The 24,101-nt window shown below is 37.9% G+C and overlaps 1 protein-coding gene and 1 pseudogene across 1 annotated transcript; one reads left to right on the forward strand and one right to left on the reverse strand.

The window, feature by feature from the left end:
* LOC117394594 (rotatin-like) overlaps positions 1-3,351 on the reverse strand; it is a 52,381-nt pseudogene extending 49,030 nt beyond the window's left edge.
* Positions 3,352-11,486: 8,135 nt separating this feature from the next.
* On the forward strand, positions 11,487-21,835 carry LOC117435587 (suppressor of cytokine signaling 6-like). Its single transcript, XM_034058898.3, has 2 exons — positions 11,487-11,957; positions 16,456-21,835. The coding sequence occupies exon 2, from the start codon at positions 16,585-16,587 to the stop codon at positions 18,178-18,180; it is 1,596 nt and encodes a 531-aa protein (XP_033914789.2). The 5' UTR covers positions 11,487-11,957; positions 16,456-16,584; the 3' UTR covers positions 18,181-21,835.
* The last annotated feature ends 2,266 nt before the right edge of the window (positions 21,836-24,101 follow it).

The raw sequence follows: 24,101 nt of genomic DNA on the forward strand, positions 1-24,101 counted from the left end.
GACAAACACTAATATTAAAAATAAATACACCAAGGCCCAAGACATTTCTTTTTTCCACCAAACAACTATGACAATCAAATGGCACGCAGTCCCACTTGGGAAGTACTGAGCATTCTGGGAAGGCTGGTAAACTTTAACACAACACACAAATACATGTTGCAAGCAGTAACACAGAACACATTGCATCTAACACAAGTTCCGGGATAATTGCAGTCGTGCTGTACCTACCTGCTATTCTCTGAGGAGGAATTTTTGATGGTCTTGTGATTATGTTTTGGAAGTATCCAACTGAGGGAGGTTCATCTTCAGCTTGGACAGGTGGCACTGCTATGAAGTGCAATAAAACAAACAAATGCTGAATAAACTTTAACTTAAGTCTTTTTTTTTTATTCTTGAAGTGGTGAAAGACACGAGCTACACTGACAGTGTACTCGGTCTGGAATATTATTTGAGTTGGATAATACTGCCGGCTTTCCATGGAAGGAGATTGCTGGAAAATCAGGAGGGATTTCTGGAAGCTGAAACAGCCCATCCAAGATTCCATCAATGGTAGAAACTCTACTGCTCCTACCTCCCCTAATAGGTGGGTTGCAGAGGGATGCTTTAAAAAAAATAAAGAAAGCAAAACTTTGTATTACTTAAAAACCTCTGTTGTAATTCTGTCCAGATTTAGTCAAAAGGTCCTCTAAATAATGTAACTGGAGTTAATCTCTAAGTCATATAGAACATCCTTTAAACAGACTGAAACAGGTGGGTAAAAGGGGGTTTTAGGCCCCCATTTTATGAAGGTGCGGTATTTTAAGGTGGTATTAGTTAATTACCACATCTCAGTGGAAAAAGTCTGTATAATAATAATAATCACTGACCTTAGACCTAAGCATTAATAAATTAATTGGAGTAATTGTGTGGTCTAAATTAAACTGCTCTGGATATAAACAAACTAAAGATCTATAAGGTAATTTGCAACAATCTGCTTAAATGTGTTTAAATTAGTCTTTTATTTATTTATTTTTATACACCTTGTATTTGTTTTACATGGAGAGTAAAAACTCTGAACTACATGAAATGGTAACATTTAAAGCATATTTGTAGTTGTGTGAAAAAAATTAAGGTTAGATGAATCTGTAGTATTTTGTATTTAATCATATCCTGATGCAACTATCACTGACACTTATCTGCTCCATTATTGAATCGTATTTTGTCATACTTGTACTTGCTAGAACCAAAGTCATTGTATTTATCTTGCTCTTAATTGTATTATTACTTGTACTGTGATTCTTGAAATGTATTTGTTTACGACTGTAAGTCGTCCTGGATAAGGGCGTCTGCTAAGAAATAAATAATAATAATAATGATACTGTATAAAATCGAGGGAGCTGTTGACTGGGACTACCAAAAACGTGGGCCTGGGAGTGTACTTGATCACTGTCCAGTCTTCAGCAGGTTAGTCACAACTTGAACGATAGAGGTATTAAAAGGTGATAGGAGACTATTTTGGCTTCCCATAAGCCATTACCCTGTGCAGCAATGCAAGGGTCTCTTCTGAACTGCTTTCTCAAACAAATCATAATGTCTTCCATTAGGAACATTGTTTACTCTATATTGATAAGTGTTTGTTTCTGAGACTACGCAGCTTAAATGTTGAATATATAGCAGAATAACTTATAATGTATAAGGTATGTTACAGTGAAATAACATTTCACATGAATTTATTAGCCAACATGTCAATTAGATGTGATGTTAATGAACTCTTAAAAAAAAAAAAAGTCTAAAATAAACCAGTAAGTGTGCTGTATTAGACCAATAAATTAAATTGGCAGGGTCTAGAATATTAAAGCAGGGTTCAAGTTTTTACATGAGGTTTTATTTTTTTAATTGTCAGTAATTTTTAGAATTTCTCCTCTCTTTACTAGGCTATAAGGTTGATTTGATCAACCTATAAAAGTCACAGCTGGATTTTATAAAAGGAACTAAGGAATCAATAGTATAGAAAAACCTTTTTTTTCATTTTTGCAAACTGTCTATTCTCTAAAACTTCACTAAATGACAAAGTAACTCCAGTACTTCTCCTTGCATTGGTACTTCTGGAAAATTAAACCACTCAAGCAGACAAACAAACAGCATTTTTTCTTGTACAAGGTCAGGTACTGAAATCAAGCCATGGTCCAGCTTACATATTATATTCCTAAGAGCTCGCTCTCTAATTTCCACCAGCTGGTGACCTGCCACAAAAGGAAAAAGAGACTGCATACAGTTTCATTTGTATTAAGTGCCAACATCAAAATACAAAAACATTTCAAGACCTAATGGGGTAAAGGAGTTTACAATTATTTTGGTGTCAGTCTCTGTTTGGATCAGTCAGATCTTGTTTCCATTAGTATTAAAAAGAGGTTTTGTTGCATACATAGCTGCTAGCATGTTAAAAAAAAAATAAAAAGAGCTGTAGTACTATTTTTTTGTTATTATTATTTTACACCCTACACAATCTAATTATTTAACTGTATTTAGTTTTATCCTAAAGATTATATAGCTGCCCTGATGTGAAAGACATGTGTATAATCTGTCCATAACAGGAGTGTGAAGAAAATAACACATTTGTCCCAGGCAAAAGGAGCTGTTAAACATTTTCATAAATACTACGGTGGTCTCAGGCTATTCTGTCTTAATAATGATAATATTCCTTTAAGGGGGTTATGTACATGATGATGATGATGATGATAATCATCATTATCATTGTTATTATTAACAGGTTATGTTGTAAGTTAAATCTTTTAAAACCCCAATATTTTATCACCACTTATAGACTGTCTAAATCAAATCTTAAAAGTACCATAAATTACTCAAGCTAGACTAAAACTGATGGACTGGAATGGTGACTTCACCGACAGCTGCATATTTAATTTTAATCTTCGGTCTAAATAAAGATTATCCTGGAATTCATATTTATAGTATCAAAATGAAAATGGTGATAAAAACGTTGCTAACAAATAACCGATTTTTACAATTACCCTCTGTACTAGACACAAGTTGGACTTTTAATATGATTGCATTAATATGTGTGGGGGTGTGTGTGTGTGTGTGTGTATTATATATATATATATATATATATATATATATATATATATATATATATATATATATATAATGACGTCCAAAGGAAAGTCTCCTTACCCAATTTTTTAATCAGAGTAGAAAGTTCCATTGTATTTATTTACTCTGGGGATTCGGAAAATAAAAAAACGGTAAGACCACAAAAATCATCTGTTGTTACTCTACAGTTCAACCGCAGCTTGATCATGTCAACAAACTCACCCGGGCTTGTTTTCAACAGACGCGCTCAACTTCGGAAATAATTCGTTTCCGGGTAAACAGGAAACTAATTTAACATATATTCGTTTGAGAAATGAAGCACTATCAATTCATATCAGAATGTTAGGAAGAATTGTGTTTATAATGTATGACTAATTCATTATAATTTTCCCCCATTATCAAAGAAATATTTGTAAAAATGTTTGTAGTTTTGAAACTAAACGAACATCATCTCCCAGAAGCCGTCAAGTCCCATTCGGTGGCTTTTTATCGAAATAGAAACTACAATACCCACGATGTAATAAAAAATATGCGCTTATGTTGCAAGGGTAGGCACCAAAGCAGGCGGGTATGGCACATCTCTCCAACACTTATTTGTCAATGCAAATGGTGCATATGAAATAAAACTGGACTCATGTCAGTCGTGATTTGCTGTGCTTATTCAGGCTCCACTTATTTCTTTCCTTGGAGCAGCATCTGAATCTGCCTGATTGAATCGAGGTCTAAATATAGCCATGCCAGTGCCGACGCGCTAATATGTGATAACGTGGAAGAAAAAACATTTCTCATGTGCTATTTTTTTTAGGTCCCTTTTTTGTTATAAATATTTGAGAAGCCCTTTCACTATCTTCATGACTCTGTTGTATTCCTTTTAGTCTAGGGAATATATTAATAAAATGAGAATGCTTTCAAACCATCTTTTAATATCACAAGTGTTGCCATGTTGCCACTGTTTTACTGTAGATTAAACCTTCAGGGGGGTTATTTTTCAAAGAAATGTGCCCGAGGAAGTTGTTACAGTTTCTGCTGCCTTCTTGTAGTCATTATTTTCTAAAGTGGTTGGGAAAAACATAGACGACTATTTGACAGTAGCTAATTTGACTGACACTAAATAAATTAAAAAGCCCTAATATAAATAAATGTATATTACGTTAACACTGAAACACTGATTATCTTTTCGCATACTGCCAGTACTACAAAAGGTGTATGGCATTTGACCTCATGCACTTCTGTAGGGAAAACAAATTCAGATAGTATTGAAGGACTCAGAGGAGGCTTTGTGTGCTTCTATAAAAATAAAGTAATTACTTTGCTTGTGCTGTTCTTTATCCTTCAGTTATGGTTACAGTTACCACTGACAAGTCAATATAAAGAAATGAGGCAATGTAATTCCCAGTTACACTTCTAATGTGTCTCAAAGTATTTACTACATGTATTTCGAAGACCAAGTCACTGGGGTCTTGGTCAGCAGGACTAGAACATAACAACATAAGAAAGTTTACAAACGAGAGGAGGCCATTCAGCCCATCTTGTTCGTTTGGTTGTTAGTAGCTTATTGATCCCAGAATCTCATCAAGCAGCTTCTTGAAGGATCCCAGGGTGTCAGCTTCAACAACATTACTGTGGAGTTGGTTCCTGACCCTCACAATTCTCTGTGTAAAAAAGTGCCTCCCATTTTCTGTTCTGAATGCCCCTTTATCTAATCTCCATTTGTGACCCCTGGTCCTTGTTTCTTTTTTCAGGTGAAAGAAGTCCCCTGGGTCGACATTGTCTATACCTTTTAGGATTTTGAATGTTTGAATCAGATCGCCACGTATTCTCTGTTCAAGACTTAATAGATTCAGTTCTTTTAGCCTGTCTGCATACGACATGCCTTTTAAACCCGGGATAATTCTGGTTGCTCTTCTTGCACTCTTTCTAGAGCAGCAATATCCTTTTTGTAACAAGGTGACCAGAACTGAACACAATATTCTAGGTGAGGTCTTACTAATGCATTGTAAAGTTTTAACATTACTTCCCTTGATTTAAATTCAACACTTCTCACAATATATCCAAGCATCTTGTTGGCCTTTTTTATAGCTTCCCCACATTGTCTAGATGAAGACATTTCTGAGTCAACATGAACTCCTATGTCTTTTTCATAGTTCCCTTCTTCAATTTCAGTATCTCCCATATGATATTTATAATGCACATTTTTATTGCCTGCATGCAATACTTTACACTTTTCTCTATTAAATGTAATTTGCCATGTGTCTGCCCAGTTCTGAATGCTGTCTAGATATATATATATATATATATATATATATATATATATATATATATATATATATATATATATATATATATATATATATATATTTCCATCTGTAACACAAACAATAAAAAGTCTACAATACGTACACATCCAACATAGTAAACACATCCGAGGAGTTTAAGTGTGCCAAGGTCCGACTGCAAATGACATTAGTAGATTCATGTCACAAATGCATAAGGGAGGCAGCACCTGTGTTGAAAACTGGAAGAAAGTGGGCAGCAAAGAAAGCCGTGGAAGATGCAAAGGCTGCCCTTCGAATCAGTGATATTATGGGGCAAGTTCAGCATGGAAGAGGAGGTCTTGGTCTCAGTGTAGCTGGTAGTCAACGAGGTGCAAAAGCAGGAAGAGAGGATGAGGTGTGTAAAGGCCATTTCCCAGGCCAAGCAGAGAGAATGGATGAGATGGGAGAGTGTGGAACAACACAAGATTGGCTGGCAAAACCTATGGACAATGGAACAGAGCAGTATCAGTTTCCTCATCAGATCAACATATGATGTTCTCCCATCACCACAGAACTTAAACCTCTGGTTGGGTGAGGATACCTCATGTCCTTTGTGTTCATCACCTGCAACATTAATGCACATTTTGACAGGATGTAAGGTGGGTCTTAGCCAAGGATGGTTCACTTGGCACCATGACCAGGTGCTGCGATGTTTGGCCTTAGCATTGGAAGACAAGTGTAACATGACCAATAAGTTGCCACCAGTTCCATCAAAACATTACACATAAAAGACAATATTCCTCCATCCAGGAGAGCAACCACCAAGAAAAGGTGTTAAAACCAAGCCTCGCCCAGGACAACTGGAAGCTGCTAGAGACTGGAAAATGCTGGCAGATTTTGGTCAACGGCTTATTTTTAAACCTAAGATTGCCACCACTAACCTTCGACCAGACATTGTCTTGTGGTCTGGATCAGCACGCCTTGTTCACCTGGTAGAGTTAACAGTGCCATGGGAGGATGCTATGGATAAGGCGTATGAGAGGAGTAAACTTCGGTATGCTCAACTAGCCGCTGAAGCGGAACAGCAAGGATGGTGAGTCCGGGTTTACCCAGTGGAGGTGAGTTGTCGAGGATTTGTGGCACACTCTACAACCCGGTTTCTCAGAGATGTCGGGTTCAGTGGTCAAGAGTTCCGTCGCACAGTGAAGAACTTATCTGAAGCAGCAGAGAGGAGCAGCAACTGGCTGTGGTTGAGACGGAAAGATTCTGGCTGGGGATCTCAAGAACAATAGAAAGAAAGCAATGCTGGTACGGGCAAGTAAGCTGGGCTGAGTTCAGTGGGGAATGGAGGGGGGTGATGCTGGGACACCAGAATCACTGTCGAGCCCTCTTGACGTGTCGTGGGCTAGTTGACGAAACACAGAGGATGGAAGGTGCTCACTTGAAGACCCCAGAGATGTACCCTACTTAACTCAATCCAGATGGTTGTCATGCTGATGCGCTGGGGAGACCGTACTGTGGTTGATCCCCGGAGCCAGCATCGTAGCCGTTGTGTGTACTTATGCGCTGGGGAGGCAAAATAAGCTGATCCCTGGAGCCAGCATTACACCTCAGCCATCAACACCAGACAGAAGGATATCTACATCATCATATGGAAAGAAACGCAAATGGATGGAGATGCAGATGGATCACATTAGTTTACTGTAAAGCTACGTCTTAGTCGGTGCTTATCTTGGCGAGAGCCAAGTTCAAATCAGCATGAAATGTTAACATCTACTCTCATGTAATGGAAATCAAAATCAGAGGTTACTTCCTTGTCCTAACATTTTAAGGATAAATCTTAAACACTTCTCCAATATTACATTACCTGTATATTTTAGTTTTTCATTTACTTATATAATGCTTGCTCTTTAATTCACTATCTGATTTACACATCAAAACACTGTGGATACTGAAAACAGCGAATTGGTAAAGGCTCTTTCTACAGTAAAGTATAGAACATGACAATGAACTGTCAATATGGGCTAACAAAGAATGAAGACAATTCATGAATGATCAAATCGTGAAATAATGAGGGAGCACGTTCCTGATTGAAAATCATTTTCTTGTCCAAGCATGCACAGAAATACATTATTACTTTTTTTTTCATTTGATCCTGATGCCAATTCCCCAGAGCTCGTTTGGGCTGAAAGAAGTTAGTTGTATGCATTGATAGGAGCTAGGTGTCTTCAAATGTTCTGCGTCAAGCCTGCCTGCAGTCGTTGCAGATATTCAAGCTATAAAATGTTATGTCCCCTCACACTGCCTTAATGCAATCTTGCATTCATCATTCTGCAACACTGAGTTCAGGTAAATAAATTAATCGATTGAAGGAGGGGTTGTCTGGTATGCTTAGCCAGGTGGTTCATTATCCCTTACACAGGACTACTGGATAGCCTAAGAGACAATATAAGGTCATGCAACATAAAACGTGCAATTACAAAAACATTACTCCAGGTAATTTCAGTCTGTCTGTGAGGTCATGCGTTTGACATGCAACAGAGGAATCTCCACACAGTATATTAGTAAATGAAGGAGCACACAACTGCTTAGAAATTTTAACTATTAAAAATGCATGTTCATTCCTATTTTGTATCAATATTTTGGGAAAGTTTGGTTTCATTATTTATCCTCTAGCAGAACTAAATGTCCTGTAACATACAAACAACTCGGTTAAAACATGTATTTGGTCATTCCATAGTGGTTTTAGGTATGTTTTCAGCATAAGAAAAGCACTACTTGCCAATGTCAAACATGGTAACCCTTGTCAGAGCAAGTGATATTGGATTGTTTTGGTTTGGAGTTAAGAACATAAGAACATAAGAAAGTTTACAAACGAGAGGAGGCCATTCAGCCCATCTTGCTCATTTGGTTGTTAGTAGCTTATTGATCCCAGAATCTCATCAAGCAGTTTCTTAAAGGATCCCAGGGTGTCAGCTTCAACAACATTACTGGGGAGTTGGTTCCAGACCCGCACAATTCTCTGTGTAAAAAAGTGCCTCCTATTTTCTGTTCTGAATGCCCCTTTATCTAATCTCCATTTGTGACCCCTGGTCCTTGTTTCTTTTTTCAGGTCAAAGAAGTCCTCTGGGTCGACATTGTCTATACCTTTTAGGATTTTGAATGTTTGATTCAGATCGCCGCGTAGTCTTCTTTGTTCAAGACTGAATAGATTCAATTCTTTTAGCCTGTCTGCATACGACATGCCTTTTAAACCCAGGATAATTCTAGTTGCTCTTCTTTGCACTTTTTCTAGAGCAGCAATATCCTTTTTGTAACGAGGTGACCAGAACTGAACACAATATTCTAGGTTCATTTTGAGCACAAAGCCCTGCCTAAAGCACGTTCCATTCTCAATGAGATAGTGCAGTCATTGTTTTGTGAATGTATGGCAAAGGCCCTGAGGCTATGACTGTATATCTAGATTTCCTATTTGATTGAATGCGGTCCAAAAATAACACAGTCAGAATAGAAGGTCAGTGTAAATGGTTGCCGTACATAAAGAAACTAAATGGTACAACTTAGACTGAATGAAACTGAAAATACTTTGAGATAATAAGTGCTGTAACCTATTCATTATGCCAGTTAACGTTTGCAAACAATTGAACGTGGACAAGGTTTACACATTTATATGGTAATTATTTCATTATTATTATTATCAGTGGTTAAAAACTGATGTGCCTGTGCTGGCCCTACGAGCACAAAGTGAATAAATGAAACTAAACTAAACCATAAGAGGCATGGCTGATTAAGCTACCATGGTACAAAGGTGAAAGTAAGCTGATACGGGCTGGTACTGCGTACTGGCAACACATTTTGTCAAGATACTTTTATATTTCGACTTATCAAAACGATTGTTTAGGCTACATATTTTTTTCCATGTATTTTAAGTCCTTTCCCGCCTCCTGGCTTCTTGTTTGTCCGGTTACTTTTGATGTTTAAGCAAAAGAACTCGAAATCACTCAGGTCCCCATACCTGTCAACATTGAGTCTTCAAAATAAGGGAGCTTTTGCAAACTGAAATTTTCTAAGACAAAAGCATACAGCTATACCACTATAATTTGGTAGTATGGTAGACTGTGATACGCTGATTATTTGTATTGCTTTTAAAAAGGAAAAATATCAAACAGAAAAACAACCATGAGATGCTTCACAATCAAAACGAACTATACACCACTTAGAAGTAAAAATTTCATGTGTGGTTTAGTTCATATTCTGAGGCAACAAGTAGAGCAAAAACAGCCTTCATTTTTTGTCCTGGTCAGAAACAGTACAATTGTTAAATCGTCCCTGTTTGCGATTGTATCACTTTTTGTATCACCTAACAGTATGGTCTAATAACAAACCTAAAGAAATATTGTGTAGAATGAGATGCAAAATATGTATTACTATTTATTTACAGAACTAAACCGGGTATATTATTTTTTTTAATGTGTATCCTCAGGTCTATATTTACAAAACTAGAACCAAACCAAGTTCTGTTAAGTACTCTCTCCGGTTCTTTGTTCTTTTCTCAATTGTGGAATTGTTTTTCCTTTTCAAAGTAAACACAGGGATGAAAATAAGACTCCTATTGCATAGCAGCTTCAACTATTCTATTCCACATATTCAAATTAAGATATTTTAACGAGATCAATACTGTATCTTTTAAGAACAGGATTTATTGAGTGTATGATAATCTGGGGTTATATGGAGGCTTCTGTCTTCCAATCTGGGTGTCAAACTTAGAGGGTTTCTATGCATGCTGTGGATACAGGTCCTCGTGATGATCAATATCGTAACGTCACTAACGCAGCTGTGGATGCAGGTCCTCGTGATTGTCAATATCGTCACATCACTAACGCAGCTGTGGATGCAGGTCCTCGTGATGATCAATATCGTCACGTCACTAACGCAGCTGTGGATGCAGGTCCTCGTGATGATCAATATCGTCACGTCACTAACGCAGCTGTGGATGCAGGTCCTCGTGATGATCAATATCGTCACGTCACTAACGCAGCTGTGGATGCAGGTCCTCGTGATGATCAATATCGTCACGTCACTAACGCAGCTGTGGATGCAGGTCCTCGTGATGATCAATATCGTCACGTCACTAACGCAGCTGTGGATGCAGGTCCTCGTGATGATCAATATCGTCACGTCACTAACGCAGCTGTGGATGCAGGTCCTCGTGATGATCAATATCGTCACGTCACTAACGCAGCTGTGGATGCAGGTCCTCGTGATGATCAATATCGTCACGTCACTAACGCAGCTGTGGATGCAGGTCCTCGTGATGATCAATATCGTCACGTCACTAACGCAGCTGTGGATGCAGGTCCTCGTGATGATCAATATCGTCACGTCACTAACGCAGCTGTGGCGGGGGGTGGATATTACTGACCACACTCTTTTCTTAGCCCTTTTCCTGGGCTTTGTAACACAGGCCATAGATGCCAGTCCCACACAGCTCACCAAACTATATGCATCCCAGCCAACACATTTGGTCTTCAATCGAGAATCGCATACAATAGATAAGGATATACTTCCATAGATGACTTTTAGTTCTGAGCTCACATGCCTTTACTTGGTCTCACACACAGGGTTCAGCAGTACCACTGCATGGCACAACACTGTCAATCACACCTTGAGAACAAGCAGCTCAGCTGCGGCCATTCCCTGAGAATCTTTCACAATCGGAATCAGTTTTTCAATGCAACACACTAGTTTCCTCGAGCTGCTATGTTACACGTAGAGTGGGCAAGTGGCATTTTTTCAAGTTTTAATAAACAAATCTATTCTTTAATCAGTACTGAACCAAATATACCAGTGACTCTTAAATAATATTAGCAATGTTACCACAAATAGTGACATTTACTAGAAAAATAAAACAACTGGGATATATATATATATATATATATATATATATATATATATATATATATATAAAGAAAATTAAGGTTAAAATATGTTTTGATAATAAAACCATCGTCAAGCCATAGTCCACAGTGTTTCAATATTTAGGTGTGTGTGCCTTTTTATTTAATTTTTTCTTTTAATTTTGCTGGTCTTAATTCCTGGATCCAGAAATTACGAGGAGCAGGAAACTTTTTCTGGTTCTGGACACAATATTGGATAATCTGCAATCGTTTCCAGCAGTTTACCATTTTTCTCCAATATGTCAGTTTACCCTGAGAGTGAGTAAACATTTGTTCCACCCCACAGCCCGTCTCTCCCATAATGCAACAGGCAACAAAGGAGGCGAAAGACAGAGGAAAAAAGACAGCGAGAGAAAAGAAAAAAAAAAAGTTTAAACCAAACCTTAGAGAACACGGTACCATAAAAGCCGAAGCCCGTGATGTTCCGATATCATTAACAAATACAAACAAACAGGCATTTAAATGTTCTGAATAAATGACTGTATTAAAGAAATCGCGGACTTGGGTGTATAGTTTTCCTTTACTGTCCCCCGGTGTGTGAGACTCATTTGGGAGAAGATGAAGGTGACTATGCTGTGTGGTTTGTCTTCGTTCTGGTGGAGGGACTGACTGACATTGCCTCTTGGGTCGAGTGGGTTCCAAAAGAAAGCAGCTGGTAAGTATGAAAAATGCAAATCAAAGGTTGTGAAGCTTATGGTAATGGTTAGGGTTGCTGTGTTATTTATTCTAACGTAAAGACAGAGTGTAAAAGGGGAAGAAAATATCATTGTGTACAATTATGTAATACGAGTGTGAATCGAATGGTTTTGACACTTTCTGTATGATTAATTTCTATAGTTTATGTTGGTTTTTAGTATGATAAATACTTGAATGAACAGACATTTATTTATTGAGGCCTGTGGTTGTAAGCTTGCATCTCCTGTTATATTTATTGGCGATTTAAAAAATGAATAAATAAATAAATCAATAACTAGGTAATAAAATGTACCTTTATTTGAAAATACAAAACAGTCGTCTTGATTTCATTTTGATGGGAACACCCGGGACTGTCCATTCATTTTGCTGGGGAGAGTCGATATCTTAACAAATGTCCTGACTCGAGCCCCAGGCTGCATCAGCCTTGGTGGGCCCAGCATCGAGACTGGATAGGTTGTAGTTTTGCTGATTCTGATAAAAACAAAAATTAAATATGCTTTACAAAAACGATGTCCGTTAAACTAATTGCAATTTCAGGAAACTACGAGCAATAATATACCACTCGATTGACCTGAAGTACTAAAAACAAATGTGTGTGTGTGAATGAATTATAAACAAGAATAGCTGAGTGTGGTTAGGAATAGCGACCCTTTTTAATATATACACGTTTGTTTTAAGGATGTTACTTGTACTGATGATCTCATGTTATAATATACGCAGTATCACTGTTGTTACCTGTACTTGGATGAAATTCAAAATCCGATCTGTTGATGACCATGATTATAGTATAAGAGATGACAATGACCCGTTTAATGAAAATGGGATAAATCGTATTTAAGACCTAAATATCAATTGGTAAGCTAATGAGATGTTACTGTAATGGTAAAGTATATTAGTGTCAGATTTACAGTATGGAACAATTATGTTCTCAAGATGCAGGTACAAATTATTATTATTATTATTATTATTATTATTATTATTATTTATTTCTTAGCAGACGCCCTTATCCAGGGCGACTTACAATTGTTACAAGATATCACATTATACATTATTTCACATTATACAGATATCACATTATTTTTACATACAATTACCCATTTATACAGTTGGGTTTTTACTGGAGCAATCTAGGTAAAGTACCTTGCTCAAGGGTACAACAGCAGTGTCCCCCATGGGGGTGTCTGTTGTTGCTACAGACACTTCAGGCAGTCCTTGTTTGTTCTGGCTACTTAAACTTTGCAGAAGCTTTACATAAACTTTACATATAAACCTATATTATGAATCAGAAAAAACACTGGAACTGTCAAGTTCTATGCATCTATACACAACATAAGATGAACTGGAGCTTTGACAAATCTTAAATGGCAATTGGTTGCTTTATCAGACATGTTTATATATATATAATTAGACAGATACACAATATGTCTGAATAGGGCAAGGGTAAGATTTAACGTTAATGTATCGGTAGATTTAATGCTAATTGTGTTAAAGTGCTATAGGCTGAAATGTATTTTCTTTGTCTTTCTGACATAATGAATCATACTCTACGTGAAAGTTACCCTATTGCTTTAAAAAAACTAACTTGCTGTAATTGATGACATTGCAGGTAAAATTCTCATTTAACTCATTAAAGCAAAGATACCTTGCCCTTTGTTCCATTAGTATTCAGGTTTCATGTACAATTACAGCAGTCCGTCACATATCCGACTGCAGTGGGACCAGAGTAAGTCGGCAATTAATTCTACCCTGCTTTTTTCCCAATTTAACATATCCAATTGTATTTTAAGCTCAGCTCACCGCTATCACCCCTGCGCTGACTCGGGAGAGGTGAAGACGAACACATGCTGTCCTTCGAAGTGTGTGTCGTCAGCCGCCCGCTTTTTTTTTCATTCTGCAGGCCCGCCATGCAGCCAACCCAGAGCTACAGCGTTGGCGGACAACGCAGCTTAACCTGTGGTATTGCTTGGCATGTCGAAAAATACGGCGGTCTGATCGGCATTTCCGATCTGTCCAAGCTGGTACTGTTTGTTAGAAATGCTTGTAAACGTTTCTCTTGGAATTCCTCAGGAAGCTTGGTTTGTTTTTTCTCAGCAGTGTCACGTTGCTGCTTGTGTATTTGGGCAGACGTCTTTTTTTGTCTTTCCTCGGCAGTCAGTCACGTTGCTGTTTGTGTACTCGGGTAGTCACGTCTTTTGTTGGCAATTTTTTTATTTATTAATTTTTTAAATACACGCATCACTATACTGTACTCGAATTACAAAATCAGTCACATATGACCCCATGACAAAAAATGAGTTATATATTCCACAAAATAGTACAGATTCATCTCTTTTAAATTACACCACATTTATTCAAATATCTTTTAAACATGTTACAACATTTTAAAGTCTCGCATAAGAGAAATCCTAATTCTGAGAAATTTGTTAATAAAGTAAAGCAACAATTTTCAACTATGTACATTTGCAACGCATATTCACGTTTATGCTAGACACTTAAAGTTTGGCAGGCTTTAAGAGATTGGTAGTCTGATACTTTAATTTGGAGAGTGAGACACGTATGTATTTTTATTTTATTACCTTGCAACCTACAGGCCCTTTTTTTAAAAAAAAAAAATTGAGAATAGGATTTCATTGGATTCTATGGGGGGGGGGGGGGGGGTAAAAAAAAATCTAAAGTAAATCTGTTTATACCATTTCCCAGTATAGTTGTATATGCTGTGAAGTTTACCGATTTACAGGATTAAAACTTGAACCCAATGTTGTGAAAACCATAATAAATAAATATTTAGATTCATATTCCTTTTTTATTACTTCTATAGACACTCATGTTGTTTATATTGTATATTGTATTTAAAAAAATAAAAATAGAATTTTCATCCCCGTGACTTCACACACTATTTCCCCCTTCCTCCATGATTTTGAACAGATTTACTATGACCGCTCATCATTTTTAGTACAACTTTCCATGACAAAATCCCAACATTACTTACCAGTAAGTTAAAATAGGAATTGCAACAAACACATCAAACAAAAAATGTCACTCTTCCATCTAAAAGAGCGAGAGGAATTGACCACAGAATGGTCATTCATTAAAAGAAGTGGAGTGTCTCAATCTCACGTCTTCTGTGAATAGTGCCAGGCAGATTTCTCTTTTAAACATCTTGGGCATCATGACTGTATTACTCCCATAGGCACGAAGAAACACCAGCAATACACAAAATCTGACACTCCCCGGTACTGTATGTTTATGCAAATTGGTTTTGAGGTTTAACTCGCTTTAAATAATTCATTATTGGATATTACACAGCATTTTGTGTTTTGATAGTTGCAGAGTAGTAAAAATTTAAATAAAATACATGTTAACCCTTTGCGGTCCATTGTCGGACTGGGTCCGACATTGCAATTATTCCTCACAGGTCCTTTGTCGGACTGGGTCCGACATCATTATAGCAACAAAAAAAACGGGTTTCTAGTCGTTTTTTCTCCGGAAAAAGCTGAGAAAACTTTTCAATTGCCGAGTGGGAGCGACAGGAGCCGAGACAAGTCGAAAAAAAAAAAAAAGGCGTATCTCATGAATAGTCATACATGGTATCTGGTATCAGATAACGGGCGGGTCGTAAGTAAACAAGTTGGCTGACTGAATCAGCGCACAGAAAACACAGACATTTGCAGAGCTTTTTTGAGATGTTATAGTAATAAAATAATGACTTGGATCGCATTATTGAGGAGTTTGGTGATAAAACAAGTGATCCGGAGATGATCGATCGGTATGTACGACTGTTATTATCATTATTATTTATTTCTTACATAGGTGAACGCTATAGCAAACGAAAGGGTAGGGCGTGGCTGGAGATGCCTAGTGAGTGCTTTGTTGATATGCAGGGCCATTTAAACCCGTTTGACTGTGGAAAAAAATACTTTTAAATAGCGCGTCTAAAATCAACTGCGCGTGTGAAAATTAATTAGACCTGGCGTGCCTGACGCGCGATTAATAAATGGACTGCAAAGGGTTAAAGCTTTCTTGAGATGTTGTCATTTTGATAGTTATTTTTTATAAAGTTTTAAGGTTGAATATTTCATTCCAGGTTTGATAGCACTTATGCAATCCTAAAACACTCTTCATTACAAATATTTAAATCCAAAATAAATAAATTCCACATTGTTGAAGTATTTTCATTTTATTTTATTTTACATTTTCTAAATGCTGTGTGTTTACAATTACCAAAATGAGGTCATTGGCTTGCCAGGGCCTAAGAACCTTTTAATTTCTAGGGTCTAGCAGCCACTGGCCTTAAAAAAATGTCCACCTCGCTTTGCTCTGCACATGCTACTATTTTCTCCTTCAGAAGTTGGCATCCCTACATCTGACAATGTTCTGCCTCTAGCACACTTGGATGTCTGTTTGTTTAAAATAGGTACTGGCATACTAATGGTTTTCTGTCATCTGTTTTTTTGTAGGGGATGGCTGCATCATTACTTGCATGAAGTGCTTTGGAAGAGTCCATGATCTGCCGCTGTGGACAACACCTCCTCGAGCAGCATAGGTGAAGAAGAACCCTAATCCCTAATTTGGGAGGGATTTTCAGAATGAAGAAAATTAGCCTTAAGACATTTCGTAAGTCTTTTAACCTGAATAAGTGCAAAGAAGAGGGAGAGTTTGTGGTTGTGCAGCAGCCAACCTTGACAGGCGATTTTGGGAAAGACGAGTCTCTCTTTGGAGGGTGCTACAGCAAAGACCTGGCTAGCTGTGAGATGAACGAGGATGAAAAAGGACACAAGAACCGATCCAAGAGTGAGAGCCTCATGGGCACCCTGAAAAGGAGGCTGTCTGCCAAGCAGAAACCCAAAGGCAAAGGAAGTTCGCCTTCAGTAAGTTCTGTAGATGATGATACCTTCTCCTCTTCCTCTGCACCTATTAGCTTTAATGATGTGAAGGCTCAGAGGCCCTTAAGGTCTACTTCGTTACGTAGCCATCACTACAGCCCCACTCCCTGGCCCCTTAGGCCAGCCAACTCAGAGGAGACCTGCATTAAGATGGAAGTGAAGGTAAAAGCCCTGGTTCACTCATCCAACCCTAGCCCTGCAAGCAATGGTGTCCGTAAAGAGTTTCATGCCATCCAGATGGATGGCTTGTTCGAAGAGGAGAGTAACCCTCTGAAGAATCCGGACTCTCAAAATGGTGACTTGCATTTAAGCATTGATGAGCATGTGCCTGTAGTTATTGGACTTACACCTCAGGACTATATTCAGTACACCATGCCTTTAGATGAGGGAATGTATTCAGTGGAAGGACCCCGTGCATATTGTCTGGATAGCTCTTCACCAATGGAGTTGATGTCCATTGCTTCACAGATAGGTGTCAGTTCCAACCATGTGGACGAGGGCCAGGTGGTCCAAGATCTAGTGGTGGCACCAGACATTTTTATGGAACCCCCCGTCAATGGTCTCTTAGTAGGTACCACAGGAATAATCCTACAAAATTCCACAGTAGAAGCACCCCCTCTCTCCCCTTTGCTACCTCCTCTCCCCAGCATTCAGATCCAAAGGAACTTCCCAGTTTTCGGCGGTGCTAATGCCCATGTTGCAGAAAGGGTGCGCCTCCATTTGAACTTCGACCCTAATTCTGCCCCTGGTGTAGCAAGGGTCTATGACTCTGTACAGAACAGTGGGCCTATGATGGTGACAAGCCTCACAGAAGAGCTAAAGAAGCTTGCCAAACAGGGTTGGTACTGGGGTCCCATAACTCGCTGGGAAGCAGAGGAAAAACTTGCCAACCTGCCAGATGGCTCATTCTTGGTGCGTGACAGTTCGGATGACCGTTATCTCTTAAGCTTGAGCTTCCGTTCACAGGACAAGACTCTCCATACTAGGATTGAGCACTCCAATGGCAGGTTCAGTTTCTATGAACAGCCTGATGTGGAAGGGCACACATCCATAGTGGACCTCATTGAACATTCTATAAAGGACTCAGAAAATGGAGCGTTCTGCTACTCCAGATCCCGCTTGCCAGGGTCTGCGACTTATCCTGTTAGGCTAACGAACCCTGTTTCACGGTTTATGCAAGTGCGTTCACTACAGTACCTGTGCCGCTTTGTTATTCGCCAGTACACTCGAATAGACCTAATTCAGAAACTGCCTTTGCCAAACAAAATGAAAGATTACCTGCAGGAAAAGCACTACTGAAAAAAATCTAACTCAAATAAAGCTTATGGAACTTATTTGCAACTTGCACTTTGGGAACTATAATAAAGTGAAATAGGGTTTACAAACATTCATGGTTATGAAAAGTTTGCTGCCATTACAATAAAATACATTTGTATTGTTTTATTTTTTTTTATTTTATTTTGAGAGAAAACACTTGTACATGTTTGCAACAACTAATTGGTTGTATTAAAATGTATTGGCATAATTTAAAACCATTTGGCCTTCCCTTAGTGGCTACATGTTTATGCTGCTGCAGTATCCACTTTATTCTTTTTGTATAACACAAAACCATTATTCTCTAATTTTTGAAAGACATAACACATTAGGCAAAGGCAAAATGATTTGTTTGCTGAAAACCAAGTGTATTGTAGAAAAGGTGTTTTCAGTCGGACCATACTGTATGTCTTTTGTGTCAGTAGTCTGTGTTGGGTAGGTGACGGGACCACTTGGTAAGAAGAAATGTGACAACTTGCTCTTTAATCTGGACTCTAATTTATTACAATTCACCAGCCTTCATTTTATTTTCTGAGCCTTTTTTTGTATGCAACACAATAAATGGTGAAGGCAGTGTACCTGTTAGGCAGTAATATATTTTCTTCCCTTTGTTTCCTGTAATTTTTTTTTCTTAATCCTAAAAGTATTTCTGAAATTTTATATTGGTACAGTTTTTAATATTGAAAAATTGTCTTCTCCAAAGATGGTCTCACGGGGATTAAGAAAATGATGGTCTGCATTCTGGCATTTGAATTTGTAAATGAGTAATGCAAAGATTAAACAACAGCACAGATTCAACTCCTGGATTATAGGACTCACCCTGCCTCCATATGAATGAGCATTCCTACTCTATACAGTGTTAAATAATCCCAGGACAGTTCCGGACACACACATGTAGTAACTACATTTCTTTTTTTTATCTCGGATATTTATTTTTTCAAATTCATAGACTTCTAAAAAATGATTAATATAACTACAGTGGAAGGCTATGAATTAAGAATATAGGGAAGGGCCAAGTGCCCCATTTAGATTTTAGTTTGATAGTGTATGCATGTGCATATACAGTGCCCTCCATAAGTATTGGGACAGTGAAGTCAAAATTGCTATTTTTGCTGTACACTCAAGCAATATGAAAATATGATCAAAAGATGAATATGAGGCAAAAGTACAGAATGTCACCTTTTATTTCTGGTGGTTTCAAGACATACATGTTTTACCAACTAAGAATAACAGCACTTTTATGTGAGCATAAGTACTGGGACATTTGGCTCACAGGTGTTTCTAATTGATCAGGTGTTTCCTGTTGCATTGATTGTTCACACATAAAAGAGCTGTGAATGTGTAGTCTCAGTTCTATCCTTTGCTTTTGCTTTTGGAGTCTGTTTGGTGTCAGTAGGCATAATCCAACATGAAGACTAGGGAGCTGTCTATGAAAAGCAAGCGATTTGGATGGTAAAAGCAAAGAGGGACTCAATTAGAACCATAGCACAAAAGTTGGGCATAATCAAATCAACGTTTGGAATGTCCTGAAAAAGAAAGAAACCACTGGTGTCTTTGGTGATCAGCAACGACCAGGTCGGCCAAGGAAATCAACAGCAGTTGATGACAGAAAAATGACCAGAGCTGTGAAAAACAACCCTAAAATAAGTGTCAGTGAAATCACCAACAACCTCCAGAATGCTGGGGTGAAAGTGTCACAATCTACTGTTCGCAGAAGACTTCGGCAGCAGAATTACAAAGGCTACACTGCAAGATGCAAACCTCTGATCAGCACCAAAAACAGAAAGGACAGATTAGAATTTGCTAAAAAGTACAGAGATGAGCCAGTAGAGTTTTGGAACAGTTTTATGGACAGATGAGACGAAGATTAACCTTTATCAAAGTGATGGGAAAAGTGTGGATAAAAAAAGTAACTGCAGATGATCCAAAGCATACCACCTCATCTGTGAAGCATGGTGGAGGTAGTGTCATGGCATGGGCATGCATAGCTGCCTCTGGAATGGACTCACTCATCTTTACTGATGATGTAATGAATGATGGCAGCAGCAGAATGACTTCAGAAGTGTACAGAAGCGTCTTGGCTACCAATGTACAAGAAAATGCCACCAGACTCATTGGGCGGCGCTTCACAATGCAACAGGACAGTGACCCAAAACACAATACCAACGTAACCAAGGAGTTCATCAGGGGGAAAAGTGGAACGTTTTAGACTGGCCAAGTCAATCTCCTGATTTAAATCCGATTGAACATGCATTTCACTTGCTGAAGAGGAGACTGAAGTCAGAAACTCCCCAAAACAAGCAACAGCTGAAAATGGCTGCAGTAAAGGCTTGGCAAAGCATCTCAAAGGACGATACCAAGAGTTTGGTGATGTCAATGGGTCACAGACTCACTGCTGTTATTGCATGCAAGGGATTCACAACTAAATACTAGCTTTTATACTTCTTATATTTGCTTTAAGTTGAATTGTCCCAATACTTATGCTCACATAAAATGGGGGGATGGAACTCTAAAAGTGCTGTTATTCTTAGTTGGTAAAACATGTATGTCTTGAAACCACCAGAAATAAAAGGTGACATTCTGTACTTTTGCCTCATATTAGTCTTTTACTCGTATATTCATATTGCTTGAGTGTGCAACAAAAAATAGCAATTTTGACTTCACTGTCCCAATAATTATGGAGGGCACTGTGTGTGTGTGTGTGTGTATATATATATATATATATATATAAATTGGTGAATCCTCATAACCCAAGCCTTTAAGGTTTTTAATCCACGAAATTGGTTTGGAATGGGAGTTTAAAAACATACTTGCTTTCCTCTTGATTTGGGTCATAATGCTCTGGAATGATTTCACAATGATTGTGTTGCCTTCTACTCTACAACCTTATCATTGCAATGCAGGGTGCTGATTATTGTTTAAAATGCTGTAGTGTTATGCACAGTTTCTGTTTTAATTGTATAATGCAGTAAACAATCTCCATCTAGATCTCATGCCAACTTCAGATTTGTTTTTTTTGTTTCAAATGGAATTCATGCTGTTGAGTGGGAGTGTAAGTTTACATTATATGAGATGCAGTAATTGCCATTTCTATATAACATTGATTTTTTTTTTTTTTTTGACATTTGGATTTTTCATGCTAAACACTTTGGTACAGTAACTTTTTTTAAAGCAGTTCTTTCAGTAGTGTTTGACACATTTTGTGCTGCGCTGTTTTCTTTTAGTAGTTTTTAAATAATTGCCTTTTTAAGTGTTAGTTGAGAGCAAACAGAATGGCACAAATTGAAATGTACTGTATAGATGAATGACTTTGGCTGTGAAATTGGGAGAATCATATACATTTACATTACTTTGTGAAACAGTTCAATCAGTATGATGGTGATAGTGCCATACAAAAAAGTATAGATAGAGAACCAATCACTTCAGTTTACAGTTTTTCTATAGTCAATACAGCGTGTATGAAGTTTGCCAGAAAATGAATTATCCAAAGTCCATTGGTTTTCATATTATTATTTTTATTATTATTTTGTTGTTGCTTGGAAAGAATCTATTGTGATTTCTTGCACATTTTTTAAAAACAAATTTTAAAGGGTTTTTTGTATCTGCTGATACAAAATGTAAATAAAAGTTTAATTCACAACATTGTCAGTATTCCATTTTCTTAATATACATTGCCAGTGTATTTGTTATGTTGGTGAAATAGTTTACCTCTGTTAAACACTGTGTTTTGGTTTCTAGGATCTGTATTATATTCCCAAACCAATACTAAGATTTTGAGCTTGGTTTACGAAGCCTAACATACCCTTGCACCCTGAAGTAAGAGGTGGAGTTCAGATTTGATGTCATTTCCTGTAATAAACCCCAGCTATCACACTCCGGACACTGCCAGTCATCATTAACAAAGGGGTTGTTGCAGATCTCTTGCCAGGTTTACTTCATCATTCATTCAGTAAGGCTAAGCTCCTGAAAAAGGGGCCACTGTCTCCATATGAAAAGTACATTTTCACCTGACAAAGTGGGAGTCCCTGGTTATAGAAATGTGGAGATCCAAAATTATATTTCAATATTGGTGTAAAAGAAATGTAGATATTTCCAATGACAGATTTACACTAACAACTGAGCATGCTGATTTATTTTACAGTTTCACTTAATATGAGACATATTACAAATTTAGGGTTCACAGAATCTCTTTTTTCGTTTTGCTTTTGGAGGCGTAAATGTAACATTTCACAGATGTGCCTTCCTACAGATTTCAGTTTCTTTTTAATTCCTTCAAGTACATCAATTGTTTTAAAAAATGTTTTCAATTGGTATTTACAGTTAATATTTTTTTTTTCCAACAATATTGGTTATGGCAAATGGGCTTCTTTGCCTTTGTGTTGGTGAAGTATTTAAACGTCTCATCTGCTTAAAATCGGTACTTAATTGATAGACCAAAGTCCTTCCATTGTTTTTACAGTGCTCATTTATTTTGACTGATGACTGCGCAAACTTGCACTTTTTGTGTCAAGTTTCAGTTGAACCTTTTTTTCTGTTTGGTGCTTTAAACAGCAGCCATTTTACAGTTAAATATTTTCATGGGTGGTCGTCTTCATTTAAAAAAATACAGGCCAAACCAATACCGCCCTGTTGCAGTTAGAAATTAGGACTGCCAAACCAATACTGCCCTGTTGCAGTTAGAAATTAGGACTGCCAAACCAATACCGCCCTGTTGTGATTAGAAATTAGGACTGCCAAACCAATACTGCCCTGTTGCAGTTAGAAATTAGGACTGCCAAACCAATACCGCCCTGTTGTGATTAGAAATTAGGACTGCCAAACCAATACCGCCCTGTTGTGATTAGAAATTAGGACTGCCAAACCAATACTGCCCTGTTGCAGTTAGAAATTAGGACTGCCAAACCAATACCGCCCTGTTGTGATTAGAAATTAGGACTGCCAAACCAATACCGCCCTGTTGCGGTTAGAAATTAGGACTGCCTCTGGTTCTTGTTTCCTTTTCTGTTTTAACATTAATATGCAATAACGCTTCCTCTGTCAAGATGAAGGGGTTTCTGCTACCCAGACAGGTGGCAACCCTAATACTGGTCTATGTTTTTAATAGTGTAGTTTTGAATTTCGTGATTGTAATCACTAAAGACATTCCTTGTTTTGTTACAGTAAGTGTTGGGGGGAAAGACCTAGGATTGCAGTCTGTTTTAGGGTTGCCACCTGTCCAGGAATTGGCATCTGTGTCCGGGTGGCAGGAATTAACAAACCCGGACGTCCTAATGTATGGTTTTAAGTGAAACACATAAGAAACACCAACCTTCCTTTAATATTTTCTTTGACATACCGTATAACGGGACATTTTATCTTTATTGGCGGTTTGGATTAGCCCACCAGTAATACTTCCACCTATAAGTGTGTGGCATACAGTGTGCGATCCCGCCCTCTGACAGACTGGTGGTGTGCAGCACAGGTTAAGAAGCTCTGGACAAGGGAAAGAATGTGTCAGATGTCAAAGTGAATATGAGAATGGCAGTGAGTGATGAAGCCACTTTGCTTAAAAACAGACTGGACATTTCCATCATGGATTTAGGAAATTTGGGATTTGTGATGCAATCAGAAACTGAAGCTGTGTAAACTGTGCCTGCTACTGTGGTACCTGTAGGTTAAGCAGTCTTGTGTTATTTTTGTTTTATTTTTTTACAAGGGGTTCATTAAGTAGTAGCCAAAATTGTTTGTCAGACATGTTAGAAAATCTGTAACTGGTGCAAATTTGCTTTGGATTGTTATTGTCGATACGTGTCGATACTACTGTCCACCGTGCAGGTATCGCAAAGTCCCTAAACAATATGTTAAAATAAATTAGTTCTGCAGCATATAAAAAAAGCTGATTCTGCCAGTGCTTGCTAGTCTATTAA

The sequence above is a fragment of the Acipenser ruthenus genome, chromosome 3 (genome assembly GCF_902713425.1).
Source record: "Acipenser ruthenus chromosome 3, fAciRut3.2 maternal haplotype, whole genome shotgun sequence".
Taxonomy (NCBI): domain Eukaryota; kingdom Metazoa; phylum Chordata; class Actinopteri; order Acipenseriformes; family Acipenseridae; genus Acipenser; species Acipenser ruthenus.

What these genes read in the sequence shown, in the direction of transcription:
- LOC117435587 (XM_034058898.3), top strand. Translation starts at nt 16,585, where the DNA reads ATGAAGAAAATTAGCCTTAAGACATTTCGTAAGTCTTTTAACCTGAAT.